Source organism: Blennius ocellaris, assembly GCF_963422515.1.
Source record: "Blennius ocellaris genome assembly, chromosome: 16".
NCBI classification, from domain to species: domain Eukaryota; kingdom Metazoa; phylum Chordata; class Actinopteri; order Blenniiformes; family Blenniidae; genus Blennius; species Blennius ocellaris.
In genome coordinates, this window is record NC_137665.1 from 3,679,853 (window position 1) to 3,700,561 (window position 20,709).

General features: G+C 49.3%; 1 protein-coding gene across 2 annotated transcripts in view; it reads right to left on the bottom strand.

The window, feature by feature from the left end:
• Positions 1-20,709, bottom strand: part of tnrc18 (trinucleotide repeat containing 18) — a 44,688-nt gene that overhangs the window by 10,875 nt on the left and 13,104 nt on the right. Inside the window, exons 2-16 of one of the 2 annotated variants that reach the window (XM_080512097.1) lie at positions 19,683-19,823; positions 15,048-15,152; positions 12,826-14,649; positions 8,672-8,759; positions 7,638-7,867; positions 6,772-6,918; positions 5,595-5,779; positions 4,874-5,288; positions 3,805-4,785; positions 3,580-3,725; positions 3,341-3,474; positions 2,927-3,040; positions 2,651-2,834; positions 2,316-2,571; positions 34-246 (exon numbers count right to left, since the gene is read on the bottom strand). In XM_080512097.1, coding sequence (XP_080368223.1) covers positions 34-246; positions 2,316-2,571; positions 2,651-2,834; positions 2,927-3,040; positions 3,341-3,474; positions 3,580-3,725; positions 3,805-4,785; positions 4,874-5,288; positions 5,595-5,779; positions 6,772-6,918; positions 7,638-7,867; positions 8,672-8,759; positions 12,826-14,649; positions 15,048-15,152; positions 19,683-19,823 — 5,163 coding nt within the window. Of the gene's footprint in view, positions 1-33; positions 247-2,255; positions 2,572-2,650; positions 2,835-2,926; positions 3,041-3,340; positions 3,475-3,579; positions 3,726-3,804; positions 4,786-4,873; positions 5,289-5,594; positions 5,780-6,771; positions 6,919-7,637; positions 7,868-8,671; positions 8,760-12,825; positions 14,650-15,047; positions 15,153-19,682; positions 19,824-20,709 lie in introns of both variants that reach the window. The other variant, XM_080512096.1, reaches the window with a different exon arrangement.

Here is a 20,709-nt window from a genome sequence, read left to right on the forward strand (position 1 = left end):
ACGGGCGAGGAGCGGTAAGATTTGCTCAGTAACCTTGGTCGAAGGAGTCGTCGGAGGAGCTGAGGCCCGCCTCCTCCAGCAGCAGCGATAAGTGCTTGTGTTTCCTCTTCTGAGATTTCTGGCTCGACAGCAGCGACGTCGGCGACGTCGCGGACCGCCTCTTCCTGGTCGGGTCGCCGCGGGGGCGCGTCCCTGAGAGAGGGGGCCAGCCCCCTCGTGCAGAACTGTGCTCCTCTGAATCGGAGTCTGGCGTGGAGAAAGTGCGTTTAATCATTCATGAGGTCACGAGGGCGACAACAAAGAGTCAGACACAAAGAGGATTTCTTGCTTTTGACCCCCCCACCCCACCCCTGAATTCGCCGCTTCACACGGAGCTGTAAAGTCAGCCTGAATTAATGTTCCTTCAACGCTCGGCGGCTCCGAGACGCTTAATCTGACCACTCTGCTGCTGCACCGACGCTGGAAGTCGTCGCCATCCACAAGAAACATCCTGTGGATGTGGCTTTCTCAGTAGGAACAGTATTTCTTTAGAATATAAATCACTTTGCGCACAGGTCGCCGGAATAAAAGCTCATTTTCAGTGCTCTTATAAATGTATTAGGTCGGGGAATTTCAAAGTGTCAGATGATTATCACAGGCTCTCTCTGGTCGCACAATCATGAGAACGGCTCAAGACCACATTGTCAAGCCCACCTTTTATCGGAGGCAAACAAAATGACACTGTGTGTGTGTATATATATATATATATATATATATATATATACTGGCCTCTCAAAGCAGTTGAATCACATCAACTGGACTCCATCATTGGTCTTGAAAGAAATTTCTCCCCTCATCCAAGTGGCTTCATCAGTTCATACTCGTCCCTTTACTGATCTTGCCACATTGGATACGTTTCTTATTCTTATGTAGATGATGCGATGACTAATTTGCTTAATAATTAGTATGCTAAGTTGTAAACGCGGATCTTCCTTAGTATTTCAGATCTGGAGGTTTTTAATAAAAGGAATTTCCCCGAAAAAAAAAAAACCTTTTCTTTTTAGATGCTTGACGTCTTCGGAGTTTATTTGAAACCGCCTTTAAATGCAAATAGAAACAACCTAAATTTGTATGATTACAAGTCCCAGTTGGCATACTTGAGAGCTCTTGATCGGCACACTGAACCGTCACTTACATTTTAATTCATATCGCTCTGGCTCTTATTTAATTAGCGACGAGACGCCAGGGCCCAGGAGCATTAAATACAACACTTCAAACTTATTTTTAAGGGCACCTTGATGTGCTGCACACTGGTTTATTTTCACTAAATTGACGCAACATCAATTATTTCCAAGCTGGTTTAGAAAGGGAGTCCATGTGTTGACGGCTATTTCACAATCATTCATTCTTTAGCAACACTTTTGGTCATACGTGCCAAAATTGCCTTTTGGCCACAACAAAATGAGGAGTCTGTTTATAGACGCAATAATGAGGAAATGTGCTTTTTGTGGGGAACAATGTCAATTTTTTTTATTTTTTCTTAGATGTTAAATCTATTTGAATAAGTAATGTGCATTTTAATTGGAAAACTACATTATTGGAGTAAAATATGGAGTAAGTTAAAACAAAAGATGTGACCCAGTCCAACGGAGTGTTTCAATGTTAACTAACCAATAACTTCTGGTCAACAGAACACATGGAGCACGCCGCCACAGTCGTACAAGTCGTGCATGAGTAGCTCCGAATCGTTGGCCGACTGTGATCATATCTTTGTAGCAAGATTTACCTCAGGGTTAAAATAAAAACAAACCAAAAAAAAGTTGTGACTTGTATATTTTTAACTGGAGCTCCACTTTATAAATGATCTGCTTTCTTCTCGTTGGCGGTTTACAATCACGACATGCGGCTCTCAAAAGAACCGGGTGAGTGGATTTGAGTCGAGGGCAACACACGCCACCGGCAGACGATGCAACACAGGCGTCCATTGTTCTCGACGCGGCACACCAGCTGGCGCTGGCCGCACATTATTGTGACTTAAAGAAGCAGCATTGTTTTTATTTGTTTTTTTAAACCAAGCAGCACTTTTTTTTTTTTTTTTTTTTAATCATATTTCGTCTTGTCTGAGGCTTCTCATGTGTGTGCGAAAAAGAATCAGTAAAGTTGTGTGACGTCACCGACGTGATGCAATCGAGCTAAAGGTATAGCCGTCTGCCGTCGTTATACCCCACTTGATCACATCGGACATAGAAAGTGGAGATTTGTTTCCAGGTACTCACTGTTGGAGCAGCTGCTGAGCTCTGATCTCATAGGAGAAAACACAGCGGCCTTCTTCTGACCTTTCGCCTTCCGGACGGCGTCCGGAGCCGAAGCCTTTGCGGCCATCTTGTGTTTCCCTCCTCTGGCGGCCGAGTGGACGCCCCGCTCTTTCATCCGCCCGTCGCTGGACTTGCTCCTCAACTTCTCCAGCTTGGCGGCGGAGGAGAGCTGTCGAGACGCAGCCAGCGAGCCGAGCTGCGAGAGGGAGAGCGCCCGGTCCAGGTCCGACGCCAGCTGCTCCTGCTCGCACATGTGGCTGCGCTTCCCCCTCAGCACCTGAGAACGCCATCAAGATCGGGGGGTTACCTGGAGCGGCCGCGGCTTCGACCCAAGCGAAGGGTCCAAAGGAGCCTACCTCCAGAGCGTGACTCGTGGACGGCTCCTGTTCGGACCAGCTCGTCTTCTTTTTCTTCTTCTTCTTCACCTTCACCCCACCACTTCCGACCTCGGCCTCCTCTTCCTCTCTGGAGACCCGAAACCGCTTTCTCTGCCCTTCCCCAGCTTCGGAGTCCTCGGAGTATTGCACAGTCCTACCCAGCCTGTCAGACGGGGGACATGGTTGCATTGTGGACGCGTGTGATGAAACGGAAGGAAACGGTCGCGTCAAGTCGGGGGGGGGGGGCTCACTCACTTTCCAGACCTGCTGTCCAGTTTGGGAGGAGTGGTCAAGTGTTTTCTTTTCCTGGGTCGTCCTCTGCCCCGTCTGGTCAGACTTCGCCTCTCGTCCTCCTGCTGCAGCCGCTCACTGGTGTAACATAAAGCAGTAATAGGTGAGTTGATGCATGTTGGACACATCCATGTTCGACCTGGACAAACGTGGAGACACACACACACCCACACACACACACACACTCGCCTTGCAATTTTAAACCCTTTGACTCAAATGTACCTCTTTTCGGACTGAGGGAGGAAACCAAAGCATGCTCAGTGAGAACATGCAAACTCTGCACGGAAAAGTTTCCGTCCGTGTCGCAGCCCTTTGAACAAACTCCATCGCGGCTCCTGCAGCAAGCCTGACAGGCGCTTCACACTAAACAACACTAACCGTTTGTCCCGCCGTCTCTGCAGCTTGCCCATCTCTCGCTGCTTTTCCTTGTAGGTCTTCTGCAGCTCAGCCAGGCGAACGCGATACTCCACTTCCACCGCATCCAACACGTCCACGGACATTTTGCTGTACAGCTGCCGAACACAGGGACAAGTAACGAGGGGGGGGAAAGAAAAGTGAGATTTCGGCAGTAGCATTTCACAAACCGACACATTTTGATATTCGAGCCTTGGGCTTACCGGCTCCTCTTTCCTCTGCCTCCAGCTGTATTTCTTGTTGGGGTCCAGCAGTCTTGGCAGATCGATGTGAGACTGCTTCTCGATGGCCTCCAACAGGATTTGTCGGCTCGCTTCAAGAAGGCAATCCAGCCCATCCAGTGTCAGATCTGCATGAGAAGAATAAATAATAATATAGTGAATTTCAAAGGAAATTTTGGGGAGGGGGGGGCTGATCAGATTACTGACCTTGCTCCTGGCACATGTGCTCCAATTCTTGCTGGGCCATTTGGCTGAGCAGGGCCATCCCTTCCAGAGCCACCATCTCCAGAGGCCCCGTGCTGCTGCAGTCTACGTCCAGAGGAGGGTTTTCTATCTCCGGCGTGAGTGTCGGCGCCGGCGGGGTGACAGGACGAGCCTGGGCCATCTCGCTGGCCGTCAGCAGGGCGAGCATGCCCGCCATGGGATCCTCCACGTTGACGGCAAGCGAGAGAGGGGAGTTTGGAGCGGGCGGACAGACGGTGGGTTCGGGGACACTTTCTTTCCGGATGGGAGTGTGCGAGCCGACTGGCGTGTCCGGCTGCGATTGCTCGCACACGACGGTGGCCGTTTGCTCGAGTGGGGGACAGATCTGAGACAGCTCCTGGCTGTGCAAGTCTGCGGCGAGGCACGGCGGATATTGCGTCCGGTCCGGGTCGTCGTTGACCTCGGGTTTAGGCTCGGCTTCAGTGAGGGGAGGAGGAAGGGGATAGGCTGCCTGACACGAGTAAGATGACACTTCCGTTTTGATTTGTCCGCCATCCTTCTCCGCTTCCCGGTCCTCCAGTCGTTCGTCTTGTGGGGGCCGGGGACTGGTCACGAGCAGAGGTAGCGGGTGTTTCTTGGGTGCTTCGTTCTCGCCACCTCGGTCCTGGTCGGCTTTCAGGGAGCTGCAGCCGAGCCGAAGAGGCCCGGCCGGCTCTGGTGTCATATCGTGCCGAGGCTGCTCCACGTCAGGCTCCTGTTTGAGGAACGATTCAGTCTTTGAAGGCTCCAGTTTCTGTGGCTTGACATCTGCATTCTGGAGCCGTGAACGGAGGTGAGCTGAGGGCAGAGGGGCAGCTGGGGTGGGAGAGCAGGGGCGAAGGGGCGGGACGGCGTCTCTGTTGTCTGCCGTGGGTGGATGGTAGGGGGGGAACGGTGAGCCGAACGGGGCAGTGATGGACTGGTATGGGTAACCTGGAGGTAGATCTGTTGTAAAAGCAAGAGTTACAGAATCAATGAAAGTGTCAGACACCAAATATTAATAAAAAAAACTTTTTGGTGCCGTCCGACTCACCAGAGTAGATGCCTTGAAAGGTTGCCGAGGATGGCTTCTGGCCCTCCCTCTGCTCCCTGCGTGCCACGTCCACCTCCTCCGGCACCTCCTGCTTAGGCCGCCGCGGTGAGGACGGGGGAGGAGAGGCCGAGCGAGGGGACGCTGGGTGGGGCAGCGGCTTCGGAGGGTGAGACAGCGCTCGCCGCCCGCCTTCCTCCGACTTGAGGGTGGTCACGGGGGAGGTCAGGGGAGGCAGCGGGGCGAGGGAGGACGTGGACGGGGTGGGCGAGCGGGAGGGAGGGGGAGGCTTGCGGGGGTGCAGAACCGGCGAGGGGGACGGGGAGCATAGCGAGGAGGGCCGGGGCTTTGGGTCGCTGTTCCGCTTGTCTGCCTTGTCTTCGACCTCGGGCCGGTGCTCGCCGGCCTTCAAGCGCTCCTGAAAACACAGCAGCGCAGAAGTTTTCTGGCAGATGTGTGCACGGAGTGTGTACGACATGACACACTTTGCTTTGGGGGTAAAAAAAATATTCGCATTGTTTAGACTTCCTCCGCTCTTTTGCAGCTGCAGGATGCGACGGCTGATTGAAGGCGCTACATACCTTCAGACAATAAGTATTTGTTCGACCCATGCAGGTGGAAGTGCACAATAAATTGATGTGCATACTTGTTCAGATACGGTGCTTGTGCACATGTCACACACACACACACACAACAATAACCCCCCTCCCCCCCACACACTCACCACTAGCTGGGCATTCCTCTGTAGCTCCAGGACCTGCACAGTGTGCTGCTGGATCATGAGCAGCTCCTGCTGCCGGAGCATCTGCTGCTGGGAGAGGAGCTGCAGCTGGGCGGCGTGCTGCAGAGAGCTGCCTGTACCGTACACACCCGACCACATCGGGGCTCCACGCTCCAGTACATCGCCTCCTGCAGCATGACAGAAGTGGGGCCACGAGGAAGAGAGAAAATAGAAATCAATTCAAACTGGACTTGAGGAGCGGTCGTCCGACTGTGAAATGTCAAACGCAGTCGTTTCACCTTCACTTCAAAACATTATGAATTCACACCATCAAAAGAATCGCACAGTTTGGTGATGACATTTTTCTCCGATTTCATGGGTGTTTGTTTTTACCTTTATGTGACTTTGAATCTATTTATTATCTTGGACACAAACACTTCCATTCCTTTTTAATCTGACAAATTTAGTCACTAAATATAAGACAAGAACGGGAAAAATACTAAACCGAAAGCTAAATATTTTTCCAGGACAGTGGATGGAGAGTTTTTAATTGTGCTATAAGAGATCGTAGCATAAATTGTCAGGGATTATCTTATTGTAGACAAGCTGAGCATCTTTTCTCTCAGCACCGTTGAACTATAACAGTGTTTTTTGAGACTTCAGAGCACTGCTGTTAATTATTTTTTCACTAAGCCAACACAAAAAATGTTGTATATGTTGGCTGTGAATGACTTTACTATTAACTTTGAAGAGGGACAGTTTTTTTTAACGAGTTCTTTAAATCCAGTAATCTCACCTAATAAAAATGTATTAAAACGAGACTAAAAAAAACTTAAATTACAGTAATCCCAAAAGTACATATTCATTAAAATGGTACTCTTTTAAGTATGTCTGCTTCATACTATAGAGAATAAACAGGTTTCATTCTCCTCTTTGTGCAGCAAACCGGCAAAAACAAAAACAGCCGCACACAGTCCACAAAAACATATGTTGGCTGTCAATCCTCTCATCTGTTTACAGTAACTACGAGATTCAACATCTGTCTCAAAGCAAGGTGGTAATTGCTCATTTCAGCTGAAATGTAACAAATGGCGGTGACACTGGAAAAAAAAAGAAAAGAAAATGTACAAGCATACTTTTGATTTCCCATGTAAACACGCCCAGGCGACAGCTTTCATACCGTAATGTGGCAGGTGTTCAGTAGGAATGACGATTAGCTGTCCAGACTGCGGGTCCCTGGCGAACTGGTAGGGAGGGGGCATGGAGCCTGGCAGCGAGGGCGGGTAGCCTGGAGGGAGCGTCTGGTGGAGCGACGAGGGGCCCAGGCCTGAACGACGGGTGGATGAAAGGGAGAAAAGAGATGGAAACGGGGAGCGAAACAGGAAAGTTTGATCAGCTACACCGAGTCCAATGTACTCCCAGTCTCATTTTCCCCGTCTGATCTTTATGCCGAACACACGACGACGCGCACAATGGAGCTTCATGCGGATGCATGTAAATTCAGATGTTTTTCGAGGGAGGATTTTGTTTTCTTGCCCCCGAGTGTCTAGACACCGATGGCCCCCGGGGGAGCCGTGTGTCTCTGTGTCCCGTGTTTGCAGACGTTATGTGTAAGCCTGTGTAAGTATGCGAGTGTGTGTCTTGGCACTGGTATTTCTGGACAGCGAAGCGTTTGGAGAAGCAAGCCTGGAATGTCCTGCAAAGAGCAGGAATGTCTGTGACACTTGACCTCCCCCCCCCCACCCCCCGGGTGGCGGCGGCGCAATCAGAGAAGGTTGCGCATGTGCATGCATGCTGTGTGTCAAATGTTTATCTCACTGAGATTCAACCAGTTAGCACCAGGTCGAATAACTGATGTGTGAGATGAACACACTTCGAGATAGGACGGTTGAAGCCCTAGGTTCACGTAACGGATCTAAACTGCTTGTGCCGCTAATTTGTTGCGTGTCGTGACCCCCCCCGTCTGACTGCGCTGTGAAAGTCCCAAAGTCACAAGTCATGCAAAGAAGCAGGTTCCATATTTGCCGCGGAGTCTTTGCCACGTACTGTATGGCGAGCTGGGCAGCCAGACCGGGGGAGCTCCGGGCCGGGGCATCCAGGGATGGGACGTCAGGGTTGAAGGGTCAGGGGGCCACCGGCCCGCCCCTGCCAGGGCCGCCCCGCCCGTCACCATGAGGTTGGGAGTCATGAGACTGGGTGTCATCATACTGGGCGTGTGGCCGCCAGACAGCGGGGCAGGGTGCATCTGAGTATACTCTGCAAGCTCCTTGGATTCTCTGGAAGGAGGGAAAAAAAAACAAAAACACAATTAGCCACTTTTTTTTTTTTTTTTTAAACCGCAGCTGAATTCCAACCCCATGATTCAAGCTTGAGTTGTTAATTTAAGGTTTTCTCCAGGGTGCTGACAGTCCAGCATGCCATGAGGTTTAAGTCGCCACCTGCTGAGCCTACCCAAAGAGGACAATTGTATATTTATTCATAGTTCGTAATATAGTCATTTCGCTGCAGCTGGTAGAAACATTAAATAGTCGGACATGTTTTTTTTTCAAAATGCGGGTTACATAAGGACCTTTCCTCCATCACGGAGTCGAATGAACAGAGGAAACTCGAAACCCCCCCCCGTTGAGAACAATATGCTGGTGTCATGTTATTATAGGACTGTCGGGCCACTGGTTGGGAAACATTGTTTTCTGTGCACGACTTTCCGAAAGTGTGGGAGGATGATCCAACCGCAATTTCTCTTTGAGGGACGCCCCGCACGTTGTGAAGCATTGGTTCAAGCCAATAATAAAGTGAGTGTGTTTTGTCATTGTAGGAGACGTACAAAGAGTGTTGGTCACTGACAATTACAGTTCTTAGAGGCAAAAAAAAAGTTTTTTTTAATTGATGTAACGCTGATAAAGCTGCTTTATTAATCCAATGCAGAAGTTTTGGAGATAATTTTTTCTTTGATTCATGCAGGACTCCAGAAGTCGCCACATGTATTCCACAGAAATGTAACACTTTAACTTCCTGTAGGGAAACCCTGGTGGAATCATTTGGCACAAAGTAAGAGAATAAAAACGCCTACAACCTCTCACCTGAGTACTTTCTCCTGCTCACGTTCCAGCCGGCCAGCCAGTAGTCTGTCATCATGGTGGCGAGCGCGATCCTCCCCTCGCTCCTCATCTATGACAGGTTCGGGCAAAAAGGAGGGTAAAGATTACAAATAAGAAGGTTTAGTATTTGCATCACTGCGGTTTCTTTGCGGGCACGTTTCAAGTCTAATCCCTTCTGTAACAAAAAAATAAATAAAAAATAAGAATATGAAGCTATGAAAGAATTAGACCGGAGCGATAAAGAGGGAAAACAATGTGTGTAGTGGGAGGAAAACGTCAGAGAGGAGAGACGGCGAGAACACAAGGTGACACCAGCTATATAATGATGACACGACACAGTATGTCAGAACGAGAAGACGAGCTAAAAATACAAACGCGGTGCTTCGTCTTCGACGCCACGAGTGTGTGCGCACGTACCGTACAAAACACAGACGAGTTGAGTGACAGCTCTCAGTCCGACTGTCAGCTCTTATCAATTATTAGTGTGGTGCCACTGGAGGAGTGTGAGCACTGCATGTTGGCTACTACTGTATGCACACACACACACACACACACACACACACACACACACACACACACACACACACACACACACACACACACACACACACACACACACACACACACACACACACACACACACACACACACACACACACACACACACACACACACACACACACACACACACGGGGCCTTAACCCTTCGGAGAACACTTATTGAAATAGCATAGGGCTTTATTTTAAAGATATTTTCTTCACGTTTGTAGAAATGACCAGTTTTAGGGCATTTATTATGTATTGAATCAGGTTTTGATGTATACAACTGGCCAGAAATGACACTTTTTTTTCACAACTTGACCTACATTTTCCATGCATTTTCCTCGCGCTAACTGACGTTAACCGTTACCATCCTCTCCTATCACCAGGACAGGATTCAGCAGGGTGCCTCTCATGACACTTGCAGCTGCAAGGCCTTTTCTAACGTCTGCAAAATTCGTAAACCACCAGAAAGCGGAGAAATTAAGCTTTGCTTCATTATCCTAATGTCGTCAGAACCCAGAAGAACAGCAATGAAATCCCAGACGAGAGTCACATTGAGTTACACATTTCTAGAATGAACCTCCCAGTGCTGTTAATAGAAACCCACCATGATGCGATGATCTGGAAAACTATGAAAGTCAAAGTTATCTCGGGGAGGAGGGATTAGCACATTTCTTCACCATTACACAGCCATGAAGTCAAACGTAGTCCAGGCCTCCTCGTCTCCATTTTTCTGGTTTTATCAAGACAACCCACCTGATTAGATATCTTGCAAAAAATAAATTCATATTTTCCCTATTGAAATCAAGTCTGAGATGTTTGGGCAAAGGGAAGGGAGGCCAAATACGACCGTCACAGAGTGATTATGAGAAGTGTAAAGCAGAATTACCATGCACAGCCACCACGTCCATTCATTCTCGATTCTCTACCCAAGCTGCCCCCGTCTCAGCGTCTCGCCCCGCGACTGCTGTGGCTGTTAACTTATTATTAGTTTGGAAGTAATGTGAAGAATTGTAATCACATGGCCCAATAAAGGGTTAACCCAGAGGACCAGCGGCTAAACAGAGCTGGAGAGTATGTGGGGGGGGGGGGGGGGGGATTGGGACTGGAAAGGCAGCAGCACTCAGCCGGGCAATCTAGAATAAACATGAGGATCTCCTCCTCGTACTCTCTCCTGTTAACCCTATTCCATCTCATCAGCGGTGACTGAAGGTCCCCGAGCTGCAGAAGGGTTTTATACAAGTGTGCTGAACCTTTCACTTCGGCTCTGTTTGAGTACATGCATGCATGTGTGTGTGTGTGTGTGTGTATGTGGAGCCTGTAAAGGGACAAGAGACTTTAACAATCCCTGACATGCTCCGCAGGAAAGGTTTCCAGACTGTTACCAAGGTTACAGGGAGCCTGTCCCACATGCTATCCTCTCTGCATCAGAAAAACCAGCGATTAGTGTTGCATGCCCCCCCCCCCCTTTTCTCCCCTGCTCCTCATCACCGGTGCTCCCTCCATCCCTGGCTCGCTTCACGTCCTGACACGCCGCTCTCTTCCTGTCTATCACGCCATCGATCGACATCCTTCTCCCTTATCTGGTAGACCGCCCTCTCTATACGTCCGCCCCGTGCGTCCATCCATCTCTTCATTCATGCATCCATTTGTGCCCCCAGAGTAAATCTTCTGCAGTTTATTTAGAGCCTCTCTTAGCGTGCGGGTGTGTGTGTGTGTGTGTGTGTGTGTGTGTGTGTGGGGGGGGGGTGCACTATTAGACAGATCACTCTGCTTCAGCAAGGAAATGAATAACCCCCCCCCCCACACACACACACACACACACACACTCATCAAGAGATGCACGTGCATGCACACACAAACACATAAACATCCACGGCGGCTCGTAAATACACACAATCCCTCATATACACACACGCACAGTCACTGTGAGGACTGATCCATTGCTTAGCAACGCACCCATGGTCTTATTGTAATTCAAGGCTTGTTTGTAGCTTTTAGCTGCACTCTGTAATGACATGTTTAATGCAGAGGGGTTGGAGGTGGGGGGGAGGAGGAGGAGGAGGAGGGAGGCGGGGGGGGGGGGGGGGTGCACAGAAGAAAAGAGTGGAGAAAGAGCAGGGGGCCTGAGGTGGGACAAGGAGGGAGTGCCTCCACAATGGCCCACTCAGAAAGGAATGAAGGGGTTAGGGAGAAGAGAGACATTCAAGTAAATGAAAAGAGCAAGAGACAGAGAGAGAGACAGAGAGCGAGAGAGAGGCTCCACTGTGGGAGAAAAGAACGAGCTCAATGACACATGGAGCTGAGAAAGAAACAGAAACAAGGGGAAAAGACAGAGACGGAGCTGGAGCACTGTAGCTCAATGACCTTGACGTCCAAGAATAGAGCGCACTCTGGCAGGGATTGCTATGTGGCGCAGAGAGTCGCCAAAAAGAAGCCTTTCAACAAAATACACCCTGCCACATAATTAGCAATTTGCAGGAGGAGGGGAAAAAAAAAAAAAAAAAAAAAGGTTCAACCATTCAAATCACGTTATGTGCACGAACGCCTCAAAGTCAAACAAGGAAGGTGGAAATATGACTTTGATGCGAAAGAAAATGAATCGTCCATTATTCATGAAAACCCAAAATGAGGAATCACTTTGCTCTTGGTTCATTTAACTGAGGGGATCTGCAGTCCCTGCAGTACAATTCCGAGAAAAGTCGCAGTCAAGAGTTGAAAGCAGAAATAACATTTGTACAAAGTTTCACAAATGGTGAGTACACTTCATTTCACTCGCCAGAAGCTATCAAATGTATTAAAAAAAAAAAAAAAAAGACTTGTGTGATCACTTCAGTGGCTGTTAGCACGAGACTCCGAGTATTTTCAAACTATACTTGATTACAAAGTAAATCTTATTTTGAGATTAACTCATGAAATGATGTGTGACATAATACAAACTGAAGTTTCACTGAACTTTCCTTCACTGTTTTTTTGTTGTTGTTTTTTTTAAACTAAATGAACCAAAACACAGCCCCGGAGGTAAATTACAGGTGTGAATCTGAAGCAAAACGTTTAATTATAAAAAATTATTGGGCATCTGAGGATCCGCATGAGATAAGCAAGTATTTTGTCACAAGATAAGCAGTGTCAGACCTCACATCCTGTCCCATTCCATTGAAGAACGGGTCAACGCAGGAAACGCTCGCCAAGTCATTACACGACAAACACAAAGACCACCTCTTTCATACGCTCGCTGCAAAATTATTTAAAGCCATCAACTCACGGCACATTTCTGGACAACTGGAGAGAAGTTACAGACAGAAGATGCAAATACAGAAAGCTCGGGGAATCAAACCAGGGGTTGTTTTTTTTTGCTGCCAGGAGACGGTGTCCACGATTCACCATGGCACCCTTCTTGAAATTCCCCGAAAAGGTTCACCAGGGGTTTTCCCAAACACGATCCACGTCTTAAAAATGTGTCATAGTCTGAACCAACAATCCACAACCCAAAATATTCATATTGTTACTTCTATCGCCGATTTGCCAGAAACCCGGAGCGGTTCAGGCGAAAGTACAACAACAACTTTAAACATTAGATGAGTTTTTTTTTACCTTTGATAGCCGATTGCAGCAGTGGCCTCTGAGCGTCCGATGATCCGCTCGTCTGTTTACTCGTGGTCCCGCTGTCCCTCTGCCGGGCCACGGCGACCGCGATCCCGACGGGAGGGTGACGCACCTCGCCTTCGCCCTCCCGGCCGAACGAACGTGCGCTGTCCGGCCGCTCCTGCTCCCGCTTCAGCTGAGGGGGGACCCTCAACGGCCCCGATCCACTGGACCCGACCGACACCCTCTCCCCGTCTCTCTCCTTCTCTCTCTCCCGCTCTCTGTCTCTCTCCCTCTCCCGCCGAGCGTCCATGCCAATGCAACCCAGTCCTCCGAAGGGTCCCCGGTTGTCTGCGATGTTCTTGGAGGACCCGGGACTTTCGGCGGCAAAGTTTCCACTGTACTTAATGAGGCTCTGCATGGCCGAAACCTCTGTGGGGTCCGAACCCGCTGCCCCGCACCGATCCCCGCCGCCGGACCCTCCCACCAGCGAACCCCCCGGTCGGTAGAGCGCCGATGGATCTAGATAGCGTCTCTGGCCCCCGTCCTCAGCCGCGCGGCCGTGTTGGGAGGGGTGTGTCTGGGGGGAGTGGCTGTGGGAGGACTGTGAGCCGCTGTTCGGACGGTGGGACGCGTGGGGGGACATTTGCGTGTGCGTCGGCTGGCTGTGGGGGGAGGAGAGAGCGTGTCCGTGCTGGGCCGCCAATGCGGCCATGTGACTTGTGGCGTAGTTCGCCAACGGGCTGATGGTATTCCACTTAGGCTCCGCCCCTGTCCGCTCCAGGCCCAGTCTTGCCGAGTGTTTGGGGACGTCCCTGCTCTCCGGGCTGAACCTTGATTGACCGGAGGAGAAAGGGGCGTCCTGGCCTCGCTTACCAATGGAGCCATTGGAACAGATGACGGAACCCTCCTCTCTTTGATTGCTTAAATCGCCGGATTGTGAAAGCCGAGGATGCTCCATGAGGTTCTTCTCATGAAACCTGTAGCTCTCGTGAAACCTGTAGCTCTCCCGCTCCCTGTCTCGGTCTCTGTCATGTTCCCGGTCCCGTTCACGATCCCGGTCCCGTTCACGATCCCGGTCTCTGTGTTTGTCGCCGTGTTTGTTGTCGCGGGCTTGTGATGCGATCTGGATGGGCCCCGCCCGCTCGTCGTAAACCTCCACAGAAGGCACGTACGTGGGCGCGCTGACCCGCTGCTCTCTGGTGGGCTCTCGAGCTGCAGAGAGGTGCGGCGGAGCGGCGGCGGAGGGATGGAGGGGGGGAGGAGGAAGGCCGTAGGGGGCGTGAAGTGTCCCAGGTGACGGGGCAACGGAGTCGTGCCTCCTCTGCCTGTCTGAGTGAGAGTTTGAGTTATTGGAGTTCGAGTTGTGGTGGGGTCGAGGGCCGCCTTCCTCGTCCCGGACCCCCCTGTCCGACTCTAGTCCGAGAAACCTGCCGCCACCGGGAGGGAACGAGGGCTGTGGCGACGACAATCTGAACCTGGGGTCCACTGTGGAGTGTGACTTTTGCTGGTGGGGATGGAAGGCCCAAGCGTCCCTCTCTCTGTCTGCCTCCCGCTCTCTCTCTTTCTCCCGCTCGCGGTCCCTGCTCGCCCGGCGGTCCTCCTCGCTCCTCCCGTCCTGCGTCAGGTCCACCACGCTGTGCGGACGCTGCTCCTCTCGTGAACGCTCCCGCTCCTTGTCCCGCTCCCGCTCCCTCTCCACCCGGTAGGACCGGTCCCTGCCGCCGTCCCGGGACGTCCTCTGAGGGGGCGTGGAGCTGGACGGCGCGCTGGGCGGAGCAGACGGCGGGTGGAGAGGCGACGGGTTGAGCGAGGACGTCAGGTAATATCCCTCTAAAAACAAACGACAAGCACGAGCATGAAATCACAAACGGCGCGCGAAGAACAGGCTGATAAAACAGACGATGAGCAGAACAGCGCTCTGAAGCCCACCGGCCGAGGGGGACATGATAAATATTTATGTTTCCACTTGCCAACGGAATGTAACAATGACACAAACATACAGTAAATCTGCAGCAGCGTCTCCCGCAAATATTATGCAGCTAGAAAAAGAATCGGATCTAAAACTGGTCTGGTGTCAGCCGATTGCTTGGCCCAGCTCCAGGACTGACTGCAGACCTCCTCGTTATACTGTGAAGGTGTAACACAAAACCCACTGCTACCGAAAGAATACGTATACTAAATCCATCTCCCCCCTGCCTCTATGAATGGTGCCGGTGACAGCGACGGACCTTTATGGGAGTCGTAGAGGGGGTGCTGGGAGAGCGAGGGCGGCTCCAGGTGGCCCAGGGACAGGAAAGGGCTGGAGTACAGGCTGCTCGGGAGAGGGGGGTAACCTGGAGACACACAGACGACACATTATTGTAGACATGCGTTAAATAATACAGTGCTTTAATTGCGCGGTTGAGGACACGTGAAGCTTTTGTCGACATAATGAATCGACACAAACGTCACACGTGATTGGAGCATGAAGCACTTCTGCCTCTGCGCCGCTTTTTTTTCACATTTAATGGAGCAAAACTTTGACTGAACAGTAAGCTGCAGGCCGACATCCAGCCGCATTGTTGCGAAGTGATGAGCGAGAACCGGCGAGGCAGGGTTTCGGGTTGTTGCATCATTCTGCAAATTATTGTAGTCGAATGAATTCCTGCAAGATGAAATGTCCAGGTTACACGCTTACACTGAGGGACCTGTTTATCGGAGACACGAGGTCACAGATACAGCTGCCTTCAGGCGTCGTCTTTGGCGAACGCGGTTATAGCAGAATTCTATACCGTCATCCTGTGTGACATCCGTCTCAGTAATTCTGGAAGGTCTAACAGACCCGACCCATTGAGGTCAGAACTGCGAGATGCAACTTGGGACAGCTTCCAGTTGAGGCTTCACTCTGGCCACGTGCAGATCGACATGACATGAAGAGAATATTCCTGGATCGCCCAGCGTTCCGAGAGCGGAGGGTCAATGGTTAAATGTCACTACTGATTGGTCACCGATGTGACAGCAACATCCTTAACCTGGTAATGCTCTTTGGATTAAATGCAGAGAACAGAAATCCCAGTACGACTGTGTACGTTGACAAATTACAGCAGCTTTCCTTTTTAAATCTGGCCTTTGGGCTTCTCCGTTTTCTCTGGACACTCTGTTGTCAGTCCAAAAACATGCATTTCAGATTAATTGGCAATGCTAGGACTGCCCATAAGTGTGAATGTGAGTGTGTCACTGTCTCTCTTTGTTTGTCCAGTAATGGACCGTCCACGGTGTCCCATAGTCATCCAGGCAGCTGGAATCGACTCCAGAACCCCGGTTGGATAATTCTTAGTCATTAAATTTTTTCATCTATTAATGACCCATACAAGCCACACATCAAGGAATCTTTTAACGTATACCCTGAAAACACAAGTACAAGAAACTATTTCATTTCAACCAGAAATGTATGCGAAAATGACGAAACTTGGATGCAGGATGAAAACTCAATGAATATTCCATGTTGGCTTTTCCTATTTTCAGTCCAAATCTACATTATAATCACAATAATTAACTATTATTCCCTGACAGCAAAATGATTCCCGTTTCCTGGCTGGCTGGGGTTTTTATTTCTGTGTGGAGTTTGCATGTTTCCATTGTCCAAGTTTATTTCTTCTCTGCGTGGGTACTGAAGCTTAACGCCACAATCCAATTACATGCTTGTTAGGTTAATTGGAATCCCTAAATCCTGCATAGGTGTGAATGTGTCTTTGCTTTAATCCTGTTACCAACTGTCCAGACTCATTGTCATTGTCAGGTGGGTTAGGCGTCATCCCCATGCCCATCTAGAATAGATAATCTGGGTGCATCAATGGTGATGGATGGTATTATTATTATTATTATTATTATTATCATTAATCACATATACTATTAGATTAATTCTGTTACTCCACTACGATCAATGATCGACTTGTTTTGTCATTGTTAACAGACTGAAGCATACATATTACTTCATAATATAGGTACAGTTTCGGTGATGTCACCTGACGATCATGTTCACAGGTCAGGAAGGGGTGTTAGGCAAGAGTCTGCCCGACAGCCAGCTGCTGCTCTCAGAGACCAGATCTTAATATAGACAAAGCCCTGCGCCTGGTTTTCTGTGTCGGGACCGGAGCTGGCTGCAACTCTTCTGTTGGCTGCTGTCATCACGTTAAGAAGCAAGCAGGGGGGGAAAAAAAAAAAAAAAGAGTGAGAGAGCGACAGAGAGAGAGAGAGAGAGAGAGCAAGATGGGCAATCTGAAAGGGCGAGACATTCCCTGTTCCCACACTCCAGCCATTCCAAGACGTATTAAAGACGCCGCTGCCGTCCCTGCACAAGAGTGCCGGGCAGCGGAGCTGAAGTAAAGACGCGCCTCCTTCCCCGTCTGAGCGAGGAGAAATGGGAGAAGCTGGGGAAGGCGGGAGGCAGGAGGTGGGAGGCGGGAGGTGTCAGCAGTTAGAGTAGAGTCAAGCGGTGGGACACAGAACTATAAGAGGAACGGCGGGTTGAGAGTGAAACCATGCAGGATGGGTTTCTTGCAAAGCTTCCTTTTAAACCAGGGCTAACCTTGATCTCTTACGGCTTTGATCTTTGGATCCCAGCCACATCCAACGTCTCCCTCCATGCTGCTGCCCGGAAACATCTCCAGCTTTTTTAGTAACTTTAGCTGCTATTAAAGCCAGCCACCCGGGTATTAGGAATCTCTCTGAGGCTATGGAGGATTCTCCTTATATCAGAGCGAGTCAAGTCGACGGCGACTTAACTCGGCGATGGCGGTTTAGCCTCCTGAGCGTCAGATACCGACGATACAGTTTCAACCCAACGTAAGCGTCAAGGTCCATCCATCAATGAAGCCTCATCCTCCTCCTCTGGCTGAACGGAAAGTCAGGCATGAGCAGTTTATTTCAGTCACAGGAAGGAGTTAAAATGTAGTCATTTTAAATTTATATATATATATATATATATATATATATATATATATATATATATATATGAACAATAGGACTTTCTGTATGCATGCTATAATAACTCTCTCCCCAGTCAGAATGGTGAAGACTTGTTGTCAAGCAACCATCTTTCACCACATCCTGACACACTTCCACTAAATGTGGCCTGTAAAGTGGCTATAGTGGGACTGATCTAATAATTCATTTGTTTAAAACGGTTTGCTCTCCCCGCTGCATGATGTCAAGTCTCGACCCCGAGCGAGGCTTCGAATTCCAAATGCGGCATGAATGAAGGGGAGCCGGTGCAAAAGCTCGCCGAGCCTGCAGCGCAAGTCGCAAATGACTTTTCTGTTGGCAATTCCTGCAAAAGGGAGCAGCTGAAAAGACGAGAATCCTCAACGTTTGTGTATTTGTTTTTGTGCAGTTACAACTCCACAATATCCAATCACAACGAGGTAAATTTTGCATCTTCTTGAAAATGTATTAAAGCTGCAAAATATGCACAGTCCCATCATTGTAACCCAAACATTCATTACTCGTTTTAACTTGTCGTTACGACATGTAACTTCATGTACTCTTGTTGATCAAACTTTAGCAAATCCAAACACTACTTAATCCAGAATACAGCTGATGATGCACAACATGCCACCCCGGCTTTAGTTTGTACATCAATTTAAAATGCAACTAGTGGCCGAGCACCCAAATCTAAAACCAAACGTTTGATTCCTTATGACACCGAACACATGACTATATCAGGTCTTCTATTGTTTGGAAATGTTGTTTTACATGTTTTCCAAATTCTGTTTGTGTGAAGCATTTTGTAACTTCGTATTGAAAGTATTTTGTTTCCAATTCTGATAAAGATCAATGTAAATAAGCACAGAGTACACGCCAAACAAACCAGGCCTTGATCTGCTCTAAAAGCAACGAGTCAGACGGTAGCTATCTGTAACCGGGCGGATAAGACCAATACAGGCTTTAGCTGACATTGACAAAAAAAAAAAAAATCTGCTCTATGGTGAGTTATTGTTCTTAATCTCACCGGGGAGCAACATCAGCCTCCTGGTGAGACTCTGACCAACAATCAAAGGTTCAAGCATGTGTCAGTGCTGCACCCTTTCACAGTCCTTCAACTTTGGAAAGTACTCTGTTGACAAAATCCCAGGAGGGGAAAAAAAAAACAACAACAAAAAAAACAAAACAAATAATCGCACATGATCCGATTTGCTGTGTTTGGAAAGTAGAGAAGTTGCTCCAACACAGGCGATGCAATCGGTTTCAAAATGAATGTCAGATGAAATCCATTTGTCCTTCTCCTTTTACCTTTCTTGAAATGCACCGTGGGCCCGCATCACTCCTATCTGACCTTCTCCTCGACTGAGATTTGATAAGGCGTCACAAAAAAGGACATCGGAGGATTGAGGAGCGACGGGAAAGATTCAATCACCTCCTGAACAGGCCTCCAGAAAAAAAGCACAGAGACATAAAAGGACAGGACGGACCCAAGTGAAGGACACTGCAAGCGTCTAAAACTGTGTCCCAGGGCCCGAACGGTCGGAGGCGCTTCAGAAAATTGGGACACGAGAGTCTGCGAGGCGTATTGCAATGGAAGCTGGAGAAAAGGAGGAGACAGAGGGGAGATGGATTACAGTAACGGACGCCTGGTAGAAAGAGGGAGGGAAGGAAGCAAGTCGCATTTGGGACAGAGCCGGGAGACAAAAATGGAAGCGGATCCCGGTGGTGTAAGAGATGAGAAAACAGAAGAGGAACGAGCCTCCTGGGCATTGACAGAGTGGACTGTGAGGGATGTCATGAAAAAACACCACGCCACTTTGTGTCGTTGAATTATGCACCGAGACGGGAGAAGAACCCAGGAAAAAAGAAAGAAAAAAGGGGTAAGATTCAAAGTAATTTACCTTCATGGGCGTGCGACGCCCAGAGCTGAGCCATCTGCAGACTGCTGGGATTGGCCGATCTGTACGTGGGGTCGGAGGTCAGGGGGGAGGGGCCTGGGTAACCTGACAGGAAGGGGCTGGAGCCTGCCGGGAAGGCATCGCCTGGGAGAGGAGAAGAAGCAAGTCAGTCCCGCTTCATAACCACCGCAATCATACAAGGACAATCAATTTTTATACTGTGGATGATGTCGGGCTTTCGTGCGCGTGGTTTTTTTTTGGTGGGGGGGTGTGGGGAGCCGAGTCGATAACGCTGATGTTTCTGTGCTGAAGCAGCGTGTTGTAATCACATTACTACCGAGCGGCGATGCACTCCATTTCAGCAAGACAGACCACTGACTGACTGACTGACTGCACTCCCAAGAAATGGACAGTTCATGCAACCGCCAACGAAAGCCCACAATCGTCGCGACGGGAGAGCGACCGGGCGGGAAGCATGTCGCCGAAGCACCGATTATCTGTAAGATGCATATCATCGGACAAGCAAACTGACTATTGTATACTCAAGTCAAAGCCAAAGAATGAAATACCACCACATGTTGTATATATTTGTGTGGAATCACGTTTTTTCCCCCAAAACATCCAACAGTGCCACATTTGGTGCTTTACCAAGGGAAAGAAAAGTGCTTCCACCTTCAGCCACTAGGCGGCCTGCTGGATGGTTATCTACAGCTATTTCTGCCCAAGAAGAAGTTATTGAGACTCGGGGTATCTGTGGCTGAAAAGCAATTTGGGATTTTATCAAACGATTACATTGTTTTTGGGAGTTGATACGCTATCGCAAAAATAATCATGCAAGTCATCCATCATTACTGGACACTCCTCAGATTAGAAATATATCGGGGATTTTCTTTTATATGGGGGGTCAATTTACAGCAGAAGTATGAGATAATGGTCTTATAAAGCTTGGAAAACCGACCATAAGTCAACTTTACAACATCAGTGAGATGATTTAGATTTTTAAGGCCACAGACTTAATAGCCAAGAAAGA